The sequence below is a fragment of the Perognathus longimembris genome, chromosome 4 (genome assembly GCF_023159225.1).
Source record: "Perognathus longimembris pacificus isolate PPM17 chromosome 4, ASM2315922v1, whole genome shotgun sequence".
Lineage (NCBI taxonomy): Eukaryota > Metazoa > Chordata > Mammalia > Rodentia > Heteromyidae > Perognathus > Perognathus longimembris.
The window spans coordinates 38,081,197-38,107,823 of NC_063164.1; the positions used below are offsets into that span (position 1 = coordinate 38,081,197).

Here is a 26,627-nt window from a genome sequence, read left to right on the forward strand (position 1 = left end):
GGACTTCACCTTTCCAAGTCTCCATTGCTCCTCTGAGGAGTGCTGCGCTCTGATCCCGAGCCCCCTTCCTGCGCTTTGATTCTGCTGCTTTGCGGGACACCAGCCCTGCAATCCTGGGAAGAAGGAAAAAAAACATTCTCCACCACAGGCGGCCCGGAACGGGAAGGCTGGGACAGTGGCCTCTGTGACCCGAGTCACATTTATTTAGATATTTTAAAAAATATTTACATTTTTTAAAGAAGGGAGCCCTTTTCTCCTGCCAGCTCGAATTGGAGCTTTGCAGCCAGGTAGCCAGGGCGCAGACTTTCCCTCCACCACCTGCCTTCAGGGCTCCACGCTGCGGGTCCCGCACTTTCTTCCCTCCCCTCGGTCTCGGCCACCCCATGTCTTCCTCGGTTTCTCGAACGGCGGGAGAAGCCTCGGGGTGGCGTGGCAGAGGCGCAAGGCCGGCGGCCTGCGCAGGTTATCAGCGTCCTACTGGACGCCGGCGCCGGGGCGGGTGGCTCCTCTCCTCCCGGGGAGGGCGCGCGGGGCCGCGGGGACCGGGAGGAGGAGAAGGCGGGCGGGCCGCGCTGGAGCTCCGCCCCCGGCCCGGTATAAGTGCAGGGCCCGGCCCACGGCGGCGGCGCTGGCGGCGGCAGGAGCTGGCTCGGGGGTCCTTCTCGGCCTGTCGAGCCCCCCCTAGCCCGCTTCCATAAGGCTTTTGCTTTCCAACTTCAGCTACAGTGTTAGCTAAGTTTGGAAAGGAGACCAGACGAAGACTCCCGGGCGTTTTTGCCTTTTCTTTTCTAGTTTTTAATGTTTTTTTCCCCCTTCACTTTGCTGCAGTCGTCGTCGAGGTCCTCTTCAAACAGGCTGCTGTGTTGTTGTTAGTGGTGCTATCTCCCGTTCCCGTACTCCTCCACCAACCCCTCTCCAAGAGCCGTCTGGGACCAGCAGCGGGGATATCATCGCCTTCCTGGTATCATGGCCAGGGCGAGAGATCAGAACCGGCAGGAGGGATGCTGCGGTGAGTTGGGTGGACCCACGACGTGCGCCCACCCCGAGCGATGTTGGGGAGCAAGCAACTCCACAGAGGTTTGGGAGGCATGTGGCTATGAGGGTAACCCAAGTCTTTTGTGAGAGCATCTTTGGTTTTGGAAGAAAACAAAAAGTTGAAAGTATAAACTTGCACACAGGCCGGGATGTCGCGTGCCAGGTAGTCCGCATTGCCTTGTGTTGGGAGGGGGAGAAGAGTTAAAGAATGTTGAAACAAGAGTTTCTTCACGTTGTGTCAAGTTATGCCGTTATTGACCAATAGGGCGAATCTAAGTAAATGGCATTATGAAAACGAAATACCTCTGGTGCACAGGTGACTTGAAAAGCTACCTAGTTTGTCTTGCACATGTCGTCGTGTTTTAATAAAAGTAGATAAGCATTTTAATCTCAACTCATGCATGTAATTAAATGTGCTTTTCATGTTTCTTTGTAGGATCCTTCACAAACTACCTGACTTCTGCAAAATTCCTTCTCTATCTTGGTCATTCGCTGTCTACTTGGGTAAGTGAGAATTCACACTAGGTCTTGTACTATAGTTACACAATCTCTTGTTTACTTTCATTTGAGCCAGTGGGGTTAAGCCAACTTCCAGTTTTGTCTTGCAGTTAAGGAAAATAGATCATGCTCTAATGAAAAAGTTTTTTTCATCGAAGATGTTTCCCAGCACTGGAAAATGTAGTAGAATGACAGAGTGAATGACTTAAGCTAATAATGACATTCTAAGATTAACTTAAATACACATGACATCAAGATCGAATATCTGAATAATTAAAATCCCGGTCCTTAAAAATATTATGTGTGATTATATCATAAGTTGTCCAATAACCCATAATATAATGAAAATCAGAAACTGATTCACCATTCTCCCTCTGACTTTCTGTATGTTTTTTAAAGGATCCCGGTGTTTCCATTGGCCTGGGTTTCATTATCAACCCTAAAAATGAATAATCCAGAAGTGTGGATGATTAAAATCCTTAAAATTAAGCAATTGTTCTTATTGCCTAAAAGCTATAAATCTGAGTATTTTCAAATCATATGCCCCTTTATTAAAAGAACCAAAGTTAGAAGAAAGAATTTCAAGCGTAAATTTTAAATCTTTATTTTTAAATTGGAAATTTCTATTGTATTATTTTTAAGAGGTGAATAGAGACTACTATATAAGAAAATCTCTACTCTGTGTCCTTGAGAAGTTATTAAGATAGATTATTGCCTTTCTAAGAAATAGCAGTTCATAGTAAACTTTTCAGCCAAGCAAACTGCTATCTTCCCAAATGCTTACTCAGCAATGACTCAGCAAATCTATGTAAACAAAGTGGGGTAGTGTGAGTTTGTTTCTATTACAATAGCTGAAGAGACTAAATAGAAACTTAGTGGAACCACACATAATAAATCTAAATGGATACTTTTTCTATTAAATTTATTAAGTATTAACCAGAAACGGGTGTTGGAAGTAGTGTCTAAAATTCTCAGCCTGTGGTCTTGCCTTTGCTCCTAGAGAACCAAAGTGAACTAAAATGTCTGACTTCCAAGTACTGGCTAAGTTTAAGTTTTTTGTAACCTTTGGTTGATAGACTAGTTGTCAGATTTGCCAGAAACATGAGCGGAGCAGTGATTTTACACCAAGGATTTTTTTTTTTTTGTCTTGAAAAGGATTTTTGTCAAGGATTTATAAATTCCACAAGAAAGGTGAGAGATGTTTGTCATAATGTTGCCTACGATAGAGCAAAGAGTGTCCTTGTGAAAAAGTTGGAATATAAAACAAAACCAACAACACAAAAACAACAGCTTGAGATGGGTGCTAGTGCCTCCTGTTTAGAATCCTAGCTACTTAGGAGTCTGAGATCTGAAGATCATGGTTCAAAGCCAGTGTGGGTAGGAAAGTTCAGGAGACTCTTACCTCTAGTGAACCACCAAAAAGCTGAAAGTGGAACTATGCCTGAAGTAGTAGAGCTCTGGTTTTGAGTGAAAAAACTCAGAGATAGCACCCAAGCCCTGGGTTCAAACCCCAGCACTGGCATAAACAGACAAAAAACACAACTGCAACTTCAAGCATGTAAGGTTTAGTGGATTTTTACTTCTCATTGCAAAGGAGCACAAAATAACAATGCTAATTCTAGGTGATTCTACTTTTGTGTTTTGTGTGGTGGTCTGATATTATTGAAACAAAATATGTGTGTTTATATGAGTATCTATTATCAAAACCATAATTTCCTATACATTGAACATCGAGCTATTAGGATAGAAGGTTATCTCAAGCTGGGTTTTTATGATTGAATGTTTTTTATTTCTGACTTAATTTCTATCTGTTTATAGACTAGTACACTTTATTTTGTACTACTAGAATTAAAATAGTATCAGAAGTGGATCCAACTGTGTCCTTTGTTAAAGAGTTTATAACTTAGCACAGGCTTTAGAAAGAATAATCACAAAAGAAATGGCAATGTAAGGCAATGTAAAAGAAGGAACAGTTGCCTGTTTTTTGTGTCAAGATCCAATGGACTATCTCCATGTGACCCCAGGTGGTTCTGAATTTTTTCAGCTCTCACTTCTCTGCTCTCAACTTCTGTTACCACTTCAAATAAAATGCACCAACCACCATCCTTTTGTCTCCTGTTATCTTTACTCATACCACTTAAAAACCCCTAACATAGGCTGGACTTTTCTTTTGCCTTTGTGCACTGAAATGGGAACTTTATGAAAGGATAGACTGTGATTTTTGTGCACTGCTGGACCTCTAGTACATGAAGTAACATTGGGTACATAGCAGCTACTCCACAGCTACTCACTAGGTGAACGAATGACTATGGTCATTCACCAAAAGGTCAGGGATTACATAGGGATTTAAACAAATTATCAAAGTATGATGAAAGCATGTGGGAGGACAGAAAATGGAGGCATGAAAGAAATGGGAAGACGTGTTTACTTAGAGTCAGGCTTTTTTTTTTTTTTTTTTTTTTTTTTTTTTTTGCTTTCCAATTTTCTTAATAGAGCTAGTTAACTCCAGTCAACTCAGAGGAGTGGGAAAGTTACCACAGAAAGAATGTACCCCCCAAATCTTAGTTTCAGCAGATCCAAAGCAGCCTTCCAGCAGGAATCAGCTGCGTGTGATGGAGTCCCATCTGCTTGTACCATAGTAGGGGTGCTCAGGGTGAAAATGTAGATTTTTCCAGATAACTTAGACTCAGGGTTTTTGTCAACATAGACTCTTAAATCTAAATTCTCTGGAAATTGGAATAACAAGCAATTTTACCTCATTTTTCAAGGTCCTAAACTTATTAATGTCAAATTTTGGTTTAAATTTTTGTTCATAACCCTTTATACCAGTGTTTTTCTTTCTCTAGTCTATTGAAGGAAATTCCTTTCCTGTAGAATACTGCCTTGTACATTGTAGATGCAAACAGCATTCCTGGCTCCACCTTCATTTTATTAAAACTTTTCTCAATTACCGATACATCTATTTCAGCATTGTTTATGCTGTGTCAGAACTTGGATTTATAGATTTCATCTTTTTGGTTGCTGTGTTGTTCTGTGACTTTGAAATTTACTTGAGAAGCCAGGCATATTACATAAAATGTTGGAGGTGAAAGAAACTTGAAAGATCATGTAAAAATTTTGTCCTTTTACATATGAGAGGTTAGCTTTTTCTTGACATTCAAAGTTCACCAATGTTTATAAACTGTACTATGTTGCTTTTCTGATTTGAAGCAAACTACTTGGTGCTTTTCAAATCAAGATAGGCAAATTCCATACCTGTGAAGAAACTTGACACATTGGAAAATAGTCTCCTCCCACCAAGGTGAATTTATTTCCTACAGTAACAAATACTTTTTTTAAAATTGTTTTTTGCCTTGAAATTTTGGAACTCAAAGTTAGTGCTCCACCACTTTGAGCCACAGTGCCACTTCTGGTTTTCTGGTGGTTAATTGGAGATGCCTTTGAACCATGATCTTTAGATCTTAGCCTCCTGAGTAGCTAGGATTACAGGCATGAGCCACCAGTGTCTGGCAAATATATGCTCATTAATAACATATTATTTTGAGTTTATTTAATAATTGGACAAGGATATTTGCCATCATGCAGCAATGAAAGTTTTAACATTTGACCAATATTCAATCCATAGAGGAATTAGGACTTGGTTAAAGTCCTCTAATGTGTCCAGAAAATGCTCTTGTTGATAAGAAAACTACTTCCTGAGTGCAATGGACTAAAAACTAAGAACATTTCATCAAAATATTTTTTCTTATTCAAGGGAGATCGGATGTGGCACTTTGCAGTGTCTGTGTTTCTGGTGGAGCTCTATGGAAACAGCCTTCTCCTAACTGCAGTCTATGGGCTGGTGGTGGCAGGGTCTGTTCTAGTCCTGGGAGCCATCATTGGTGACTGGGTGGATAAGAATGCCAGACTGAAAGGTAAGTGCCCTTCCATAACTAAGCCCATATGCTCATGGACAAGCTCCTCTGTATCCTCTGTAACAGGGGAAACAGATTAAAAGAGAAGTCACTCTGACCAATACATTGAGTATTTGCACACCACACTTGAGTGTGTTTGTTGGAAGCATATTTGGATTCAAAATCTTGGACAACTTGGGATGTTAAAACTGTCTTTTGGGTAGTTCATAATTTTCAGATGTTAATAATTAACACTGAAGCCACTTTTCTGGGACCCATGTTAAACATTAAGAGTTTACTTAATCTAGCTTCCTTTCTAATCATGAATTGTACTGGAGTTTTTCTAGTGTGGCATTCCTGGGACAGCAATACCATCTGCTACAGGTCGAGGTCATTTTCTTTCATATAAAGATGTTTATGTAAAAGAAATGAAAAATAAATAGTGACTCAGGGGAATATAGCTAAGCCTGAATCACAGATGGCTGAATTTTACTTTGTTAATTTAGGGAAAAGAAGAAAAAAAGAAATAATAATAATATAGTCACATTTATTATTGAACATTAAGACTGATCATTTGGTTTTACACAGGAAAGGAGGAATTGAACAATTCAGTTATTTAGAACAGAATAACAAAGTAGATAATAATTTGGATAAATGGTTTTTGAATTGCTTGATAAGGACAAGAGCTAGCTATTCCTGTCTTAGACATTGGGGAAGGACCAAGGTATCATTTGGTTTCTTGTCATTTCAGGTAAGTGCTCCTAAATATAGAGCTTCAGGATTGTCTAATTGTAGGAGTTGATACTACTAATGAAATGATGCAGGGAAACTCACATATGAAGTTTGGTATCATAGAAAAAAATCTGATAATTTATATCATTGTACAGAAACAGAGCTATCACACCTAGAACTCTTTAGCCTTACATTGTTGAGCTCTGCAATCATATGTTAGGAAACCATTTTAATGGAGTGAGGAGGAGTGTAGGGAAATGGAAATTTACTACTTATATAGTCAACTCATATGCCATCCTTGTGAGAACACTGCCCTGACATCTGTGACTGTGCTCACTATTTTCCCTCTGTGCTTACACAAAGCTTTCTAATACCTCTGCTATTGTCAATATAGTTATAGTGGACTTCTTCATGTACCTTTCCTTCTTCTGGTCTTTGGGGTCTTGAGAGCTAAGAATCTCAGTTGCTATCTAATCCTTATTCTATGAATATATTTATCTATATATTTATATATACATATATACATGCACATATATATGAGTTGAGATTTTATTTCAGACTGCTTTCAAAGAGCTATTTTATTATTTTTTTTGTCTGAGTCTTTGATACGACCTTTCAAGCCAAGATGAATGAGCTTTACAATCCTGATGCAAGGGCTATAATTATACCTGACATATATTAAAGGGCTTTGACTATTATTATGGTTCCATAAAGTAAGGAAGGCAGATGTTGCTATTTTCACCTTCTAGACACCAGCATAAAAAACATTAACTATCCTTCCCTAGATTATCCACATGATGAGTCGCAGAGAAAAGTCTTAACAGGTGTCCTTACCTAGCCTTCCCCCTGCACTTTATCTATATGAGTCCTTCACTCTAAGAGAGCTGGCATTTTCTGTGATAGAAGATATAGCTTAGCATTTCCTAGTTTTATAGCAAAATAGCACCACTATGCTGGAGGAAAACTCACTGCTGCTTTCTTCTTGGAAATTTTTTGCATGTTTTTCCTATTTTGTCTATATCATCTTATCAGATTAAGCTTGCTATGTAGGAGGCTATGGATTCCACAACTTCCTCCTTAACCTCCTCCATATTCTTTATTTAAGCTTAAGCAACCAAGGGCTGGGAGATGGATTTTTATCAGTGTAATAGTTCTGTTTGTGACTGAGCTTGCAAGAGAGTAAGTTTGATGAAAATGCAGTTATTATGAAAGAGAATGTGGGTACTTCATTTTGTGTGCACTAGTCTGCAGTAACCTCCTGGGTTGTACTGGGAATAGTGGAGGCAGAACGTACTTTGGGGAATATTTCCCTTTTTTAATAATAATTATTCATATGTATCAATGTAGCAGAATCATGATGGACTGTGTAAAGCACACCTGACAGAGTTTAGTAAACACTTTTGTTCTTTTGTTTTTTCCTCTTACAGTGGCTCAGACTTCACTGGTAGTCCAGAATGTTTCCGTCACCCTGTGTGGAGTCATCCTGATGATGGTTTTTTTACATAAAAATGAGCTCCTGACCATGTATCATGGATGGGTCCTTGTAAGTTTCCTATGAGATTCTTTTTTTTTTAAGTTTTGTATATTCCCATTTATTTTTTTCCTTTATTGTCAAAGTGAAGTACAGAGGGGTTACAGTTTCATATGTAAGTCAGTGAATACATTTCTCTTTCTTTCTTTCTTTCTTTCTTTCTTTCTTTCTTTCTTTCTTTCTTTCTTTCTTTCTTTCTTTCTTTCTTTCTTTCTTTCTTTCTTTCTTTCTTTCTTTCTTTCTTTCTTTCTTTCTTTCTTTCTTTCTTTCTTTCTTTCTTTCTTTCTTTCTTTCTTTCTTTCTTTCTTTCTTTCTTTCTTTCTTTCTTTCTTTCTTTCTTTCTTTCTTTCTTTCTTTCTTTCTTTCTTTCTTTCTTTTTTGCCAGTCCTAGGCCTTGGACTCAGAGCCTGAGCACTGTCCCTGGCTTCTTTTTGCTCAAGGCTAGCACTCTGCCACTTGAGCCACAGGGCCACTTCTGTCCATTTTCTATATATGTGATGCTGGGGAATCAAACCCAGGGCTTCATGAATACGAGGCAAGCACTCTTGCCACTAGGCCATACTCCCAGCCCCTCCAATGAGATTCTTGGTAACAGGAAATTGAATATCTGGTAGGGATGAAGAAAATCTCTCAAATTTTTTTTTTTTGCAAATGTGACTTTTTGATAATTTTTTTGTAGGCATCTACCATGACCTATATAATTTGTTGTTGTTTTGCCCATAATAGAAACTCATAATTGTTTAAATTTAAATTTCATTCTATCATTTTTAATGTAGTTTCTAAACATTTATTAAATAACTTAGTTGCTTTTGGCTTTATTCCATGTTATTCTGTAACAAATATTATCATTCATATATATGTGTGTATATATACATATATATGTATATATGTACATATATGTATACATATATACACACATTACTATATAATCAGTCATCAGTCATAATTGTGTTCCTTCAAGAATAACTTATTTCTCTTTGGGAATATCAAGTATATAAATTTTCACATTATGATTTCATGATAGTTTGATGGCAAAGAGTAGAAAACTTGGGGACAGTGTGCAACAATATATTTGATGGCATTTTTATGGCATTTTTTTGTATTTTCTGGTATTTATTTTTAGAGTTTTAAAGACAGGTAGACATTACTAGCCTTCAAGTATTATCCTTCTCATCTAATACAGATTAGAATAATACTTTGGTCCTTAAAATGACCACTAGTATGTGCTCACTTATTTCATGTATACAAGTAAAATGGTGTCTTCTAAATGAAACTAAGCTCAAATATTTATTTTGTCACCAATGAACATTTAAGCTACCTTGTGTGCTGAGGTAGGTACAGTGTGGTAAATGGTCATTTTAACTCAAAATTTTTCTTGTAATTCCTCAGACTTCTTGCTATATCCTGATTATCACTGTTGCGAACATTGCAAACTTGGCCAGTACTGCTACTGCAATCACAATCCAAAGGGACTGGATTGTTGTTGTCGCAGGAGAAGACAGAAGGAGATTAGCAGGTAATTTGGTTTACTTTTTCATCTGAACTTCAGCCAGAGTTAATAAATAAGTCTTTTTGTGGTTGTTCTGGGATGTTTTAAAAATAATACATTGAAAGCATGATTTTATTTTTAACCTTGTAAGTGATTCTAGTAAAAAGACTTATCTTTACAAAGTAAATTTATAAGATAGCCAACTACTATTTTATTCTATGTAAAACTGGCATGTAGAAGAACTATTCTTTTTCCTTTTTTCCTTTTTAAATTCCATTAATTGTTTTAATTATCTTATTTCATTAATTGTTTTAAATATTTATAACAATGAAAATCTGATGTGGTATTTTGCCAATTACACTTAAAGATCACATATATAGTTTTTCTCTATACCAAATGGAAACATACTTTATACATATACATACTTTATACATATACATATACATACATATGTATATATATATACACACACGTATATATACACATATATATTTGAGTAATTGTAGAAAGGAGTTGCCATTCAACAAAGCAGTTTATGAATAAAGTGCCTCTTGATCATTGTCACCCCTTTCAACATTCTCACTCACAAAACTCTTACCCCTTCCCTCACTTTTCTTAATTTTATTGGATATGCATTGGATTTTTGACTGCATTATCTCCTCCTTTGCTTCATTCACCTACATTTAACACTTCCCTACCCCTTTCAAGTACATTTCCTGGTGTTTATTTTGCTGAAGTATGATTTAGCCTTTCTAAGGAATTACACTGGAATATACTTATGAAAAGACTCTAGCAGTTCATTTCTTCTATCTTAAGGTTTTAGTTTACAACTTTTATTACATTATCTAGGAGGTACAATAATTGTTTGAAAGCACTAACATTTAATGGAGAAAATACAGCTTATAAATTGTTTATAATCCTAATTTATTAGAAACATATAATAATTGCTAAAGAAGACTAAAAAATGCTTACAGAGCAGCATGTCCTATTACATCAGTATAACTTGGGCTCAAAATACCCTCTCTCCCTTGATACTCTCTATCTTCCCTCAACTTAAAGAACACTCAGATTGGAGGAACCGGATAATTGCACAGGGTTAAGGAGGAAGGGTGCAACTAACTATTGGTCAGATCAGCTGAATTGATTTCACTAGTCTTTAAGATAATGAGTATCCAAACACATTGCCCAACCACCATCCTGATAGACAAGAACACCATTCTTGATGACTTAAGTGGCTTACCCCAGAGCATAGAAGGCAAGATTATGTAAGATTAGGTACTGGGGTTAACAAGCTGCTTTGTTTGAATGGATATTGTGGTTTTAAAAAAAGAGGGAGGGGAAACAGGAGTTTGTTGTGTAGGAGAAAAATTTGCTTGAATCATTATCTGTGGTATAATCCAAATAGAACGTCACAGCAATTTCAGAGGATGGTGTGTTCATTTGACAGAAAATTGTATTGAATTTACTTCTTGTGATTATTCATAATAAGGAATGAGTTTGCATTTATTTTTGTCATGTTCAATGACAAGATAAAACATTATCTTTTTTCCTGTCTAGTTTCTCTTTGTAACATACTATTTTAATCATGTAAAATATGTCCATAATTTAAATTTCAAAGGATGCAAAAGGATATATTTGGAAAATAGATCTCATATTTGTTGAATATATTTGAGGTGGAATGTTTCCATGATCTCCACTTTGTGTGTGTATGTGTATGCCAGCCCTGAGGCTTGAGCTCAGGGCCTAAACTCAGTCCATGATCTTTTTTGTTCAAGGCTAAAGTTCTACCCCTTGAGCCACAGCTCCACTTTCAGCTTTTGGGTAGTTAATTGGAAATAAGAATCTCACTGAGTTTTCTGCCTCCTCTGGCTTTGAATCTTGATCATCAAATCTCAACCTGAATAACTAGGATTACAGGTGTGAGCCACTGACTCCCAGCTTTATCTGCCTGCCTCCCTCCTTCCCTCCCTCCCTCCCTCCCTCCCTCCCTCCCTCCCTCCCTCCCTCCCTCCCTCCCTCCCTCCCTCCCTCCCTCCTTTCCTTCCTTTCTTCCTTGTCAGTCTTGGGGCTTAAACTCAGGGCCTGGCACTGTCCCTGAGCTTCTTTTTCTCAAAGCTAGCACTCTGCCACTTCAGTCACAATGCCACTTCAGTCACAACGCCACTTCCTGCTTTTTTGCCCTTCTAGTTATGTAGTACTGAGGAATTGAGCCCAGAGCTTCATGCATCCTAAGCGAGCCCTCTACCACTAAACCACATTCCCTGCCCTATCTGCATTTCTTACGTGAACTAATTTTGACTTGGTAAGGTCAAGGAGGCTATTTTTACTGTGTAAAATAGCTTTAAGAGCAAATTATTTGGAATTTTTAGCTGGTCCTAAAACATATTTAAGCAACAAATACAAAGATACTGAAAACTTTGTGAGATCTTTCTCACTATGAAATGATGTCTTAAGAGAAGGACAAAAATATGACTGGCCATTTGTCCCTTTTTATATTATTAATTTCAAGATAGAAGAATCTAGGCCAAATAGTCAATTTTTCTAGCTTTTTGGAGTTTCTCTAGTTTAAAGAAGGGAATTGAGCTCTTATCTGCTCTAGGTTAACTTTTAGTAAGGGCTATTCTTTCGCATTCAGCCAGCTGTGAGGTTTAGTAGATGAGTGAAGAAAAACCGCATGTTTTCTTTCCTGAAACTTTAACCTCAGCATTTGTGTTAATTAAACACCATGTTTCAAAACAAGATTCAGAAACTTCTTTAGTGCAGAGGGTCAGCAAATATCTGACCATAAATTTGGGGTGTCATTTTGGCCATAGGCAGTTAAAAGAGAACAAAGGAAAAGGAGGTGGTTAGAGGAAAAACAGAAGCATGAAGGAGAAACAGAGTCATTAGGGGTCTCTAGCACGGTTCTAGGTTCCTGTAAAGCTCTATGTCTATAGAAATACATACTTTCCAGTCAGGAATTATTTATGTTTATATAAGCTGATTTTTTGAGGTTATAAGAAAAGACTGTTAGGATTCCAAGTAGAGGAGTAGACTGGGAAGATTTCATATTTTGTAAAGTGTGTGTGTGTGTGTGTGTGTGTGTGTGTGTGTGTGTGTGTGTATGTTTATGTATGTATTGGGTAAGGAAGCATGCAAATAAAGAGAGAAGATTGTGAGCTGGGTATTAAATTGCTTGACTACAAAATGAGTTTTAACCTTGAAGCTTTATCATTGAAGTAAAGAACAGGAGAAACTGTATAGTTTAGAAAACTCTGCAAATGGCATTGTTTTCTCATACACATGGTTAACTAATTGCTAAGTAAAGTACTTTTGGGGTAATTGACTTAGTGTATTATTAAACCATTCCCTTCTATTATGTAGTACACTTAGCCTGTAAATTCACTTCCTTTTCTTAACCTTTCTAATCCATTAGTTGCTGTTTTCTTCCCATTTTCTTTTTTGTGCATATGTTTATGTGACTCTCCATGTTATCTTCTTGGATTTTTTTCATGACAACCATTCTAAAGGAAAAAAAATCTACCTGTTGGCTTGATCAAGTATAGTAGATAAATTTCATGTATATACTCCACTGTTTAAAAAATGATTTCACATTTGAGCTAGATAAAAATTGCTAGTTACTATTTGCTCAGCAAATCTTTTCTTAAAAAATGATTCTTCTGGCTTGGCACTCATGGCTCACACTTGTAAATCTAGCTATTCAGAAGGCTGAGATCTGAGGATCATAGTTTGAAGCCAGCCTGGATAGGAAAATCTGTGAGACTCCTATCTCTGATTAACCACCAGAAAACCAGAAGTGGGGCTGTGGCTCAAAGTGGTAGAGCACTAGCCTTGAGCCAAAAAGCTCAGGAACAGCATCCAGTCCCTGAGTTCAAGCCCCTGTGGCACCAAAAAATAAAAGCTCCCTTCTGACACTAAACTTGTATGGACATTTAATTATTAGCTTCTAAAGTATTATGTTAAAGTTAGAGATTGGTGGTCTTGGAAAGCTCCATGAGGACAAGAAAAACTTGCATAGTAAGACAGTAACAAACAATTTTAATTAAAGTAGTTAGTTATTTGTATTAGTTCCATACTTTTCTCTTGGCATATGCATTGGAAACTTATTAGTAAGGGCAGCTGAAAGTTATTGTAGCCTCTGCTTAGATGATCACCTGTAACATGAATGAACACTGCCTTTGCCTTCAAGTGAAAGGTAAAATTTGTCAAGGTTCTATTGTTATCATGTAAGCATTTTATACTCATTGAACAAATCAGAAAGTCATTGAAGACCAGAAACAAGAAGGGAATGAATGCAAATAATTTCTATTAATGTTCTTACTCATCTAATGCTTTTTCCTTAATGATCCAAATGGTTGTTAATGACTTACCTTGTTCATTTTCATTCTGCTCCAAGATATCATTAGGAAGTAGAACATTTTTTAACTCTTTTTATTCATCTTCTTCTTAACTTTGACATAACTCTTCATTCCCATGATAAAACTATCTTTTCATCACCACTAAATCCTTCCCTTCCATTATTTAACTCTGTGTCATCTGTATCTTAAACTACAACATTCTGTCTTTTCAGCAATTTCCTTCACTACCCATGCCTCAACAATCTTCCAATTGATACTTACAATTCACTAATGTCACTTCGTTTTCACTGTTCATGACCCCTTGCTTGCCTTCCTTTCTTACCCAGTTTAAACTTCAGTCAATCATGATAATATGCTCCCTTCATAGGTTATATACACTCAGCTCACATGACCTACTTCCAATGTGTCACTTGCTTTCAAGAAGACCTTGATGAAATCCAATTACAGACATGACAGAGGAAAAACATAGTTTTTCTCAATTTTATCACTTAAAGTTTATGAACAGAGTGTTTAAGTTGGCCATTTCCACCTCCCCACGCAGACATTTCAAGCTAAGTGATCAAACCACTAGGTGATCAAATTTTCCCTGGGCACTTCCCACTCCCATGTTCCAGAGTACTGTTTTGCATTTTCTCTTTTATTCTTTCACGTCGATAACCTTCTCTCTTTGACCTTGCTTTCACAGATGATTTTGCTTTGTATTTTACTGATAGAATAGATAAAAGGACTTCATGGTGCACCCAACATCACTTTTATCTTCCTGCAAATTCCTGAAGCCATATATGTGGCCTCTACTCTTTGTGCTATTGTCAGACTGTGGTCCTATCCAACTCTTCTTGTCTAGTAGCTCTATCATTCCAGTCATGAATATTCTAATAATAAAAATATTCTAATTTTTCTCTTCTTAAAAATCCCTGCATGTTCCAGGTGCCAGTGGCTCATGCCTATAATCCTAGCTACTCAAGAGACTGAGATCTGAGGATCACAGTTCAAAGCCAGCCTCGGCAGGAAAGTCCGTGATACTCTTTATCTCCAAATAACCACCAGAAAACTGGAAGTGGCACTATGAGTCAAAGTGGTAGAGTGCTAGCCTTGAGCTAAGAGCTCAGGACTAGTGCCCAGGCCCAGTGTTCAAGCTCCTTCTATTCAGCAAAACATATCAAAAAGAGAATGTCTATTTCCAATTCTTTTCCTTAGACAAGACTCAAAAGTCCAAGAAATAGCATTCACATTGTGCTTTGAGGAGTATGAGCCACTGAAATGATACTAGAAATAGTATCCTTGGATGTGGACAGTCTTTTCAACCAACTTTAACGAGGCATATCTCTTTCCTGCTCTATTCTGTTTGGGGTCCCCAACATATTCATGTGACCAATTGTTTTTTTTGAGGGCTCCTCAGAACTTGATATAGTTGATTTTCCCTCCCTGTTAAACCACTGTCACCTTATCATTTCTAGGATACCACACTCTCCTCGTATTTAATCCTTTTTGATAATTTCTAATCACTTTCTCTGATCTGTAAACATGGATGTATCCAGAACTCAGTCATCAGAGATCATCTCTTCTACATACACTCCCTTGGAGTCCCATGTAGTCTCATTGCTTTGAAAAATAACCAGGTGATGACTTCCAAATGTGGCTCGTGATTCTTTTCTAAAGCCTAGCTTCCTGTATTTAACTCTGTTTCTTTATTCAACCTCCTAAGTAGGTCTACCAACGTCAGCATTTCCCAAAAGAAACATCTGTTCTCTTATGCCAAACTTGATTCTCTTGATTCTCAGTAAGAAACTCAGAAAACTCAGAAAAAAAAAAAACTCAGAAAAAAATAAAACAAAAGAAAACTCAGAAAGCTTTCTCCAACACACATACTAAGTTGATAGTAAATCCTCCTGATTCTACCTGTACAGTGTGAATGGTGTTTCTCTACACTTTCACTGCTACTATAGATGGTGGTGCACACTAGCCTTACTGCCAATTGCTTTCTTACTCTGCTCATCTACTATCTCCCTCACCCTTGTTCTATCATCTTTTCTCAATATAACAGCCAACATTAGCTTTCAAAATATACTAGACTATGCTGATCCTCATACTCTGGGCCTGCTCTGATTGTATTAGCACATTTGTATCATTCCTGCTCTGGAATTGTTCTGTGTCTATTTCTCTTCCTTACTCTCAGATAGTATTTAATGAGCACCTGCCATGTGCTATATATACACATTTGTATGGCTATGTAGGCACATGGCAGATATTATGAGTATTTGCTTGCTTAGTATATTTATATATGTGTATATCTAAAAATATATATGCACGTTTGCTTGCTGATTTATTGCCTTTCACTTCTTATGAGAGTGTAAACTTCATGAAGCTAGAGAAAGATACTACTTGTTTTACTTATAGAGTTAAGAACGGTGTCTAGCTATTAATTGTCATTTTATAAATATTTGTTGAGTATAAAGTGAGTATAAAGTCACTATTGTGTTCATTTTATAAGCTGATGCCAAACTGATTTCTAGAATTCCAAGGAATCACAGTTTTTTTGAGGCAAATTTAGAGTGGCTTGATCGAAACAAATGTTTTCTAGAAAATTACTTTTTAGAAATCAGCCTTTGGGGAATCTGTACTCTTGGTTTCATACTTTAGTATCTTGGAAATAGGCAGCTTCTCTGGTAGATTTGAACTGTGACCTGGTTCTTCCACCTCCTCACGCAGACATGAATGCTACCATCCGAAGGATTGACCAGTTGACCAACGTCTTGGCCCCCATAGCTGTGGGGCAGATTATGACATTTGGCTCCCCAGTCATCGGCTGTGGCTTCATTTCGGGATGGAATTTGGTGTCCATGTGCGTGGAATACTTCCTGCTCTGGAAGGTTTACCAGAAAACCCCCGCACTAGCTGTGAAAGCTGTTCTTAAAGTAGAGGAAGCTGAACTGAAACAGCTGAATTTGCACAAAGGTAAACTGAACACAATGTCCAGGGCTTTATTCTGATGTTCAGACCTCATAATATTGGTGAAGATCAAAACTAATTTGTGTGTATGTCTGGATTGGGTTAAACATGCTACTTTACTAGGTGAGGCAAATCAACAGTATTTCTAAAATAGTATTTGGAACTTTTTCTATGGCTGGAATTCTTAGATTATAGTAAAAGGTATTATAATGTAGCAACCAAGGGTATACTTATAGAGGAAGAGAAGAAGGAAAAGTAATTGGTTTTTCTCCCCCTTCCCTCCCTCTAAAATAACTATTTCTCTTGTTAACAGATACTGAGCCAAAACCCCTGGAGGGAACTCATCTAATGGGTGAGAAAGATCCTAATATCCATGAACTTGAACGTGAACAAGAGCCCACATGCGCCTCCCAGATAGCTGAGCCCTTCCGCACCTTCCGAGATGGATGGGTCTCCTATTACAACCAGCCCGTGTTTCTGGCAGGCATGGGGCTTTCTTTCCTGTACATGACTGTCCTGGGCTTTGACTGCATCACCACAGGGTATGCCTACACTCAGGGCCTGAGCGGTTCCATCCTCAGTGTTCTGATGGCAGCATCAGCTATAACTGGAATCATGGGGACTGTGGCATTTACTTGGCTACGTCGGAAGTGTGGCCTGGTTCGGACTGGTGTGATTTCAGGATTGGCCCAGCTTTCCTGTTTGATCCTGTGTGTCATCTCTGTGTTCATGCCCGGAAGCCCCTTGGACTTGTCTGTTTCTCCTTTTGAAGATTTCCATGCTAGGTTCATTCAAGAAGAGCCAATGTCCACAACTACCAAAATACCTGAAACCATCTTTCCAACTGAAACACACATGTCAAACGGGTCTAATCCTGCTAATACTGTCCAGGAGATGAGCACTAGATCTGTGCCCATCATCTCCGTCAGTCTGCTGTTTGCAGGCGTCATTGCTGCTAGAATTGGTAAGAACTATTTTTTTGTAGAATAATAAATTGAAATGTCTTTTTGGGAAGCTGGTGTTTTCACCAATAAATTATATGATCTAGTTTTTGAATGTTAATCAAAATTCCCTATTTATGTATAAGAGCTAGTCTTTAAACATGAAATTTTTCTTTTATAGCTTAAAAACTATATCCTTGTATGTGTACACATAGAAACTGAAAGCATATTTGAGGCTTGAATTTTTCCTAGGTGAATACTTATGTGCAATGCAATATTCATTTAGAAAAGTGAATATACATAGAAATATATATCTTAATGCTTAATATATGTGGGGTATGTGTATGTGTGGTGTTGAGGATTAAACCTAGGGATTGTGCATGTTAAGCAAGTATTCTTGCTCTGAGCTACATTCTCAACTCTAAATAAATATCTTAAGTATTCAATTAATAATAACAGTAAAATAAAAAATAAATATCTTAAGTATTTAAAGAAATATCTTAAAATATTACTCTGTGTGTGTGTGTGTGTGTGTTGGTCCTGGAGTTTGAACTTAAGGCTTAGGCACTGTCCCTGAGCTTTTTTGGCTCAAGGTTAGTGCTCTACCAATTGAGCAAAGCTCCACTTTTGGATTTTTTGGTGTCTAATTGGTTAGACTTTCCTGTGGGGGCTGGCTTTGAACTTTGATAATCAGATCTCAGCCTCCTGAGAGGCTAGGATAAATATTACTCTTTTAATGTATTTAGTTTTTAAAAGCTATTAGCTACAGTCCTTATATTGCCAGCTAGTAATTTTGAGTTTTTGTATTGCTATAACTTTACCAAAAGAGCTATAATTTAGAGAATGCTTCTATGGGTTGAGATATTAAAAAATAGGACTTTGGTTTCTAAAAGACATAGTTGTTATTTAGATAATCCTGTAAAGGTCTTCTCTAGCTGATATATATTTATTACATACTTTGCCACACAAATAGGTTTATAGCCCTGAAAGGAAGCATAATGTAAAGACTAGTTACAAAGTTTAAGTAATCATTAATAGACTACTAATGAGTTCATTCTTGAAATCAAACCATATTTATCTTGTGACACAGAGCAATTTGTTAATTTATCAAGACATTAATATTCAAGCAAGACAGCTTTATTGTAAGGGCTGGAGAACCCAAGCAGTAAATGTGAGAGTGGTTTAAAGTTTGTTCACTTTTTTTTTTTTCTGGTTCTAGGGTTTGAACTAAGGGCATCACACTCTACTACTTGAACCATGATCCCAGCCTTTAGAGTTCCCTTACTCTTTAGCCATAATCATGTATTAGGTCAGTTTAAACTTCAGAAATACTAGTACTTACAAAGGTCTATGTGCCAGATTTCAGAGTTTTGTTTAAAGAGTATGAATAATCACATAGTGACAAAATTAAGAAGGCTGTAGGTTAAATTTATTTTTATCTGGTAGCTGTAAAAATCTTAAAGCCACGATTAACACAATCATTGTCAATGAAAAGAAAAAAATTAAGGCACAATTATGATTCTTTATATGTACAGTGGCTTAAAGAGAGTAGAGCTAAAATGTGCATCTTGCACAAGTGTAAAAGTACCTAAACATAATCTAAAATGTATGGTTATAAATTATAATGATATAGTAAATTTCAATACCTAAAAATATCTTTTGTTTTATAGGTCTCTGGTCTTTTGATTTAACTGTGACACAGTTGCTACAAGAAAATGTAATTGAATCTGAAAGAGGCATTATAAATGGTGTACAGAACTCCATGAATTATCTCCTTGATCTTCTGCATTTCATCATGGTCATCCTGGCTCCGAATCCTGAAGCTTTTGGCTTGCTCGTATTGATTTCAGTCTCCTTTGTGGCAATGGGCCACATTATGTATTTCCGATTTGCCCAGAAAACTCTGGGCAATCAGCTTTTTGTGTGTGGTGCTGATGAAAAAGAAGTTACGAATGAAAATCAAACAAATACATCTGTTGTGTAAGACAGTTTAACTGTTGCTATTCCTGTTACTAGATTGTATAAAGTACATGTGCTTATATTGTACTTCAAAATTCCAATAAATGCCTGGGTGTTTCTCTGGTTTTACCACAGCTGTGCCTGGAAGGCTAAGAGCTATTCAGGAAACCTAAGTTAGAAGTGAACTGGTTATTTTCCCTTACATTTGAGCATGGAAAAAAACAATAAGGAGTAAGTTTAAGAATGGGAAAACTGTGATGATAAAACTGAGTTCCCTATTCTTATGAGTAGATACAGTTTTATATAAGAGAGTAGCTAATATTGTGAATTAAGTTATCCTTTGGTGGATACTTATTATCTGCACAAAAATGAGATAAATCAATCTTCTCTAAAACTCACTGCCAGTTATGTGACTAATTTACATTTTTATCTCTTCTCAGTTACATTTTTTATAAAAACAAGTGTACTCTCTGAACATAAAGACTACAATATGATAACCAGTATTTTCCTTACAGACCCTGTTGATCTTAAGGGATTTGCTTTATATGGAAAAATGAAACATGTAACAGCATTTTCTACTAAGGTTTATGGCTTTAGTGACCATCTTTGCATTTTTATGATCAGATCATAAAAATACTGTATTAAGCATATGTATAAATACTGTATTAAGCTCTCTATAGAATGGCTGTGATGTAAGCTGCAGGTAGAAACGAAGCTGGAGAGTAGATTTATAATGCAGTGAGTACATAAGGACTTAGTAAGTCAGTAGTTTGCACATAGAATCTACAGGCTAAATGCTTTTCTGCTATCACTAATGGTATGTATCTCACAGTAAGAGAGAGTAATCCTTCACTCTGGCAAGTGACATGGAGAAAGGTAGCCCCCACTAGGGAAGTATTGGAAAGGTTTTGTTTTAAAAATCATTTGATTTCCTTTGAACACACTTGGATGGAATGTTTTTACTTTAACTGTTTGATGTCTATGGGTTCTGTACATTGTTCTAGAGCAGGAAAATTCATTTCAAAAATTTCCTTTTCAAATATCTTTGAAAAGAATAAAAGAAAAACATGTTTGTATATATCTTCCAAAACTGTTTTACAAGTCATTTTGCCACATGCCAGTACCAACATGGTACTTTGCCTTAACCTTTTATGCACTTTCATGGAGACTGCAATATGTTGCTATGAGCACTTTTCTTTTCTTCCTTGTGGTTCAGTCTTTTTTTCTTCCTCTCCCTATATTATGACATAATGATTTGTTTGCTATGTTGTAAAAATCTTTGTAAAATATTTCTATATAAAATATTTTAAAAAAATATTACTTTCTCTTTACTGAATTGTGTTCTTTAATGGATGTTGCTTTTGTTCTAGAACATCTGTTCTCAATAATATGTTTTTCTTCATGAAAGAATAGTTTCATAATTTCTATTTCTGGTTTATGATGGCCTGAGTGATGGTGCAATAAACATGGAGCCCAGCATGCATTCTTTGACCTTAAATCAGTTACACTAGGTCCCAAGTTTCTATTTTTCCCTTCTGTAAATTAGAGAGGATACTATAAAAAATAACCCTACTTAGGTCACAGCCCTGACTGAATGGAAAAGAGGCCATGTGGAGCCCTCAGAGACGTTGAATGGTATTATTACTAGAGGTTGCTTTAAAGTAAGGAGGAGTTTGATTCTCCAGAGAGAACAAAACTACCTTGGACATTCAGCAAACATTTATTGAATCCTTGATCCATGTCTCAAACTGTGGTCAGTTCTGGGAGATGCAAATTTCACTCAGACATAGTGGATCTTTTCCTTCTCCTGAAACTGGAAGCTTGGATGCTTTCGGCACCACCCTATCACTACTGATCTGCTCCTGAAGTTTATACAGACAAAAGATGCCTCTATCACAGTTTGGCTCTGGGTTTTAACAGACCTCTGCTCCCTCCCACAGTGATGAAGCTGGGGCTAGAGATCTGCCTTGTGTGTTTGCTGCTGTAACTGAAGGCCCTAACCTTGTAAAATGAAGAGAACTATGTTACAAGCTTAGCAAGGAAAAGTTCAAGCTCTTGATATAGGCCTTCTGCCAGACAGTGAGCCTGCAGGGAGAGGCCTTGTCAAGGAAGGAGCATGGAGTTGGCCAGTTAATAGGAATTTTTATAGCAGGTGTCCTTATCTCTGCTCAGAGCAAGAAGAGGAGAGAAGAGGAGGGGAATCGGTGCTGGTGCATGCAGCTTTTGCTATTTACTGCCACAGGATTTAGAAATTGGGTAGGGGTAGGAGGTGGTCTGTCCTTCCCTAAATAGGGAACCAAATACCTAAAGGGTCAATGAGGCACCCTAAATTAAAGAGGTGGTTTAGAAAGAAGAAAATATTCACTTGGTAATTTTATAAAGCATCACTTATTTTGTTCCCTTTTAAAAACAATTTATACTTTTAAATGATCTTTCCTATACTGTATAGGCTCCTTATATGTTTTTTAAGTTGCTCTTTGAGCAGAGACTCCTTTTGTTTACATATCAAACACAGGGAAATAATCTTCATTTTCTTTTTTTATTAGAGCATTAATGTATATATACATATGCATATATACTATACATACATAATATATACATACTATAATATATATATATATATATACATACATACACACACGGATATATCCACTCCAAATCACCTTCTCTTATTCTCCCTCCACACTCCTTTTCCTCTTCTCCAGTAGTCCCCTACTACTTTTGTTCTTCCTGGTAGACATTCCACAAATGAGAGAAAAAGTCATCCTCATTTTTCTGGGTCTGGCTTATTTTGCTTATTTTAAAAGAAATGCTTATTCCCTACTCCTGTACCTAAAAAAAATTACATGTTATTATTTTCATTGTCTTATACTGTTTGCATAAGTAAGAAGTTACTTTCCTATAATCCACTCAGAATGCAAAATGGAGCCTGTCCTTGACAGTCCCAAGGAAGCAGGAGAGAGTGGTCAGGGCTCTGGTAAACTTCTTAGGGTACACTCCTGCAATCTGATGTCACTGTCTTGTGTTGCCAGAGGCAGCTGGAATTTGATAGAAAATCATCAATTTCTCAAATATGAGCAACTAATTTGAAGATAATAAAAATACTTTGCTATGAAAAGTTTGAGCTACATGTTTGAGCTTGAGCTACCTGTGAGATATTCTTATTTTATTTTTTAAGTTTTTCTCTAATTGGGTAATTTGCAAGCATAAGAATAATATTTGGAAAGAATAATATTTGGGCAAAGCTAGCACATGAAACAAGAAAAGATGGATGTGTACAAGAATTGCAAAGTTGGCCAGGCTTCGGAGGCTTATATCTGTAATCCTAGCTATTCAGGAGGTTGAGATCTGAGGACCTTAGCTCAAAGTCAGCCAGCCATGAAAAGTCTGTGAGACTCTTATCTCCACTTAACTACCAGAAAACCAGAAGTGGTGCTGTGGCTCAAGCGGCAGAGAGCTACCCTTGAGCCAGAGAGCTCAAGGATAGTGCATGGGCCCAGAGTTCAAGCCCCATGAAAAAAAAATTTGCCAAGTTAAGAATAAGAAAGAACTGGGCACACATTTGTGATAATTTTTTTAACTAGGCATCCTTTGTTGGAAATTACTTAAGGGTAAATATTCTATGTATTTATTACTTGCCATGCTATGTCAGTAAGAAATTTCCATCATTTGCTAGCACTGAAGTGTTAGAGAACACTAATGATTTGAAAAGCTGTTTCAACATACTTGAATTATAAATAACTATTACCTGTGTTACAGTGTACTTCTGTTTTTAAAAAGAACAGTATGGATAATTTTAACGAATCAGATTACCCTTTTCCCTTATCATTCCCTGACTCTCCAGAACACTTTGGGTTTATTCTTGCACTTCTATTTAAAGTTTCTTTTAAAAATTTTGTTGTCAAAGTGATGCACAGAGTGGTTACAGTTACATACATAAGGTAGTGAGTACATTTCTTGTCAAACTTATTACCCCCCTCCTTCATTTTTCTCCCACTTTCCTTTCTTGCCAAATCCCCCCACACATCAAGTTGTACAGTTAATTTCCAACATATTGTCTTGTGAGTATTGTTGTAATCCCCCCCACACCAAGTTGTACAGTTAATTTCCAACATATTGTCTTGTAAGTATTGTTGTTCCTCTTCCTTCCCTTCCCTAATTCAAATAAATGGTTATAAAATACTCAAGGTACCAAAATCAATACAATACAATACAATACAGCAGGGGCTAAACCATAGGAAAGAAAAACAAAAGAAAAAATAGTTTCACATAGTAGGTTACCAATAACAACAACAATTACAAACCTCTTGTTTCCATATCTTGTAGTTCAGTTCAGTTAGCATCATCTTATATATCATATGTACATAGCTATTGAGCTATTTTTACACTACTATTTTAATGAAATGGTGTGTGTGTGTGTGTGTGTGTGTGTGTGTGTGTGTGTGTGTGTGTGTGTCAGTCCTGGGGCTGGGACTCTGGGCCTGAGCACTGTCCCTGACTTCTTTTTGCTCAAGGCTAGCACTCTACGTCTTGAGCCACAGCACCACTTCCGGCTTCTTCTGTTTATGTGATGCTGAGGAATTGAACCCAGTTCTTCACGCATGCTAGGCAAGCACTCTACCATTAAGCCACATTTCCAGCCCCTAATGAAATGTTTTAAAGTTCATTTTATATCATTTGGTTTGTTCAAGATTAAATCTTTATTGATCTGTGTATTTCCAAAATTCTAAGGAAGAATAATTTGAGTTATGTTTCTATTAAGATTTAGAGATACAGAAAAGCAAAGTAGGCATATGCATTGTCTAACATATTTACTATGATCAAGATATAAATTTGGACTGGAGGCATAGTTCAAGAAGTAAAGCACCAGCCATAAACAAGGTAGGTGAAAGTGAAGCCCTGAGTTTAAACTGCAGGGCTTCTAGAAGAAAAAGAAATAAATTTCATCTAAGATTCTTTTCAGGCAAGACAAAGTTTTACTTCCCCCTCCTATGATCCAGTTTGCAAACTCTTGGGAACTTCAGTTAGACATTGCACTTTCTTTTATATTATCTTTTATTCTTCCTCTTCTTGACCCACCTCTAAGAATAATCTTTGCTATCAGAACATTTTTGTTTTACAAGATAGCAATAGAATTGAAATGTTAGAACTCTGAGACAATACGTACACACGAATCTGAAGTGTAAACTGGCTATGTTTAGTCACACTTTAAAGCTAAATGACTTTTTCCCTTATATGGAGAATTGTTTACTTTTTCCAGGTCCAAAAGGGAGCAAGTCTTTTATCTGAAGAATGGACAAATGGGAGACCAAAGTACAAGTTAGCACTTCTGTTGCGATTCTTTGCCTTGGATTCTGTGTAAATTAGTGTATATTTTTCTACTTGATCATTTTTCTTATTGCATTTTGCTAGGAGAAAAGTATACCGCATGCTTTTGAAGCAATTATGTTCACTATTATGAGTATTTTTGTCTAATGTGGTGCTTATTCTTAATTTGTGTCTACAGTCGGAATAATAGAAAAATGATACTCTATCCAGATGGCAGTGGCTCAAACCTGTAGTGCTGCTAGCTCCTTAGGAAGCTGAGATTTGAGGATTATATTTTTTCTTTTTCTTTTTAATTAATTAACTTTTTTTCTTATTTATTGTCAAAGTGATGTAAGAGAGATTACAGTTTCATATGTTAGGCCTTGGGTACATTTCTTGTACTGTTTTTTTTATCTCCTCCCTCATTCCCCTCTCTCCCTACCCCTCTCCCTCTTCCCGCATGAGTTTTTCAGTTGGTTTACAACAAATGGTTTTGCAAGTATTGCTTTTGGAGTTGTTCGTCTTTTTAACCTTTGTCTCTCGATTTTGATATTCCCTTTCACTTCCCTAGTTCAAATACCAGTATATACACTTTCCAGTGTACTCAGATAAGATACAGTGATCATGTGGGTACAACTACAGGAAGGGGATACAAGAGGATCATCAACAATTGAAGCTACAGTTTCACATGGCATGTTGAAAGTAATTACAACAGTGATGTAACAGTTGCTTCCATAACATGGAATTCATTTCACTTAGCATCATCTTATGCATTCATAAGGGCATAGCTATTAGGCTCTTGTGATCCTCTGCTGTGACTAGCCTAAACCTGTGCTAGTTATTCCCTATAAGGGAGACCATAGAGTCCATGTTTCTTTGGATCTGGCTCACTTCACTTAGCATAATTTTTTCCAAGTCCTTCCATTTTCTTATGAATGGGGCAATGTCATTCTTTCTGATAGAGCCATAAAATTCCATTGTGTATATGTACCACATTTTCCTGATCCACTTGTCTACTGAGGGGCAACAGGGTTTGTTCCATATTTTAGCTATGACAAATTGTGCTGCGATGAACATTGTTGTGCTGGTGGCTTTGGTGTGTTTTTGTTTGTGGTCTTTTGGGTAGATACCCAAAAGTGGGGCTGCTGGGTCATAGGGGAGTTCTATATTTAGCCTTCTGAAGAATCTCCATACCGTTTTCCAGAGTGGCTGAACCAGTTTACATTCCCACCAACTATGAAGTAGGGTTCCTTTTTGGCCATATCCCCTCCAACATTTATTATTGTTAGTTTTCTTGATATAGGGATCTCAATGTTGTTTTGATTTTCATTTCTTTTATGGCCAGTGATGTAGAGCACTTTTTCATATGTCTCTTGGCCATTCTCATTTCCTCATCAGAGAAGTCTCTTTGCAAGTATTTAGCCCAATTGTCAAGGGGGCTGTTGGTTCTTTGCGGTTTTGTTTTGGAGGAATTTAGCTGCTTTAGTTCTGCATATATTTTAGATATGAGGCCTTTGTCTGTTGTATGGTCGGTAAAGATCTTTTCCCAATCTGTGGGCTTTCTGTTTATCTTGTGAGCTATGTCCTTTGCCCTGCAGAAGCTCTGCAGTTTGATACAGTCCCATTTGTCCATCCTTTCTTGGATTTGTAGCATTTCTGAGTCTTTGTTGACAACGTTTCAGAAAAACTGGGATTCCAGGGAACATTCCTGAATATAATAAAGGTAGTCTATGACAAACCAACAGGAAGCATAATTCTAAATAGTGAAAAGCTAAACACATTCCCTTTAAAATCAGGAGCAAGACAGGGATGTCTGCTTTCTCCTCTTCAACATAGTACTAGAATTCCTAGCCACAGCAATTAGGAAAGAAGAAAACATAATGGGGATCCAAATAGGAAAAGATGAAGTTAAACTTTCTCTCTTCTCAGATGACC

General features: G+C 37.1%; 1 protein-coding gene across 1 annotated transcript; it reads left to right on the top strand.

Moving 5' to 3' along the window:
- The first annotated feature begins 614 nt into the window (after positions 1 to 614).
- On the top strand, positions 615 to 20,458 carry Slc40a1 (solute carrier family 40 member 1). The gene is made up of 8 exons (XM_048345105.1): positions 615 to 1,009; positions 1,472 to 1,539; positions 5,288 to 5,447; positions 7,586 to 7,701; positions 9,079 to 9,205; positions 16,246 to 16,491; positions 16,799 to 17,449; positions 19,097 to 20,458. The coding sequence occupies exons 1-8, from the start codon at positions 967 to 969 to the stop codon at positions 19,408 to 19,410; spliced, it is 1,725 nt and encodes a 574-aa protein (XP_048201062.1). The 5' UTR covers positions 615 to 966; the 3' UTR covers positions 19,411 to 20,458.
- The last annotated feature ends 6,169 nt before the right edge of the window (positions 20,459 to 26,627 follow it).

Coding starts and splice junctions, on each gene's coding strand:
- Slc40a1 (XM_048345105.1), top strand. CDS start 967: ATGGCCAGGGCGAGAGATCAGAACCGGCAGGAGGGATGCTGCG. Junction 5,448..7,585: donor TAAGAATGCCAGACTGAAAG/GTAAGTGCCCTT, acceptor TTCCTCTTACAG/TGGCTCAGACTTCACTGGTA. Junction 9,206..16,245: donor AGACAGAAGGAGATTAGCAG/GTAATTTGGTTT, acceptor CTCCTCACGCAG/ACATGAATGCTACCATCCGA.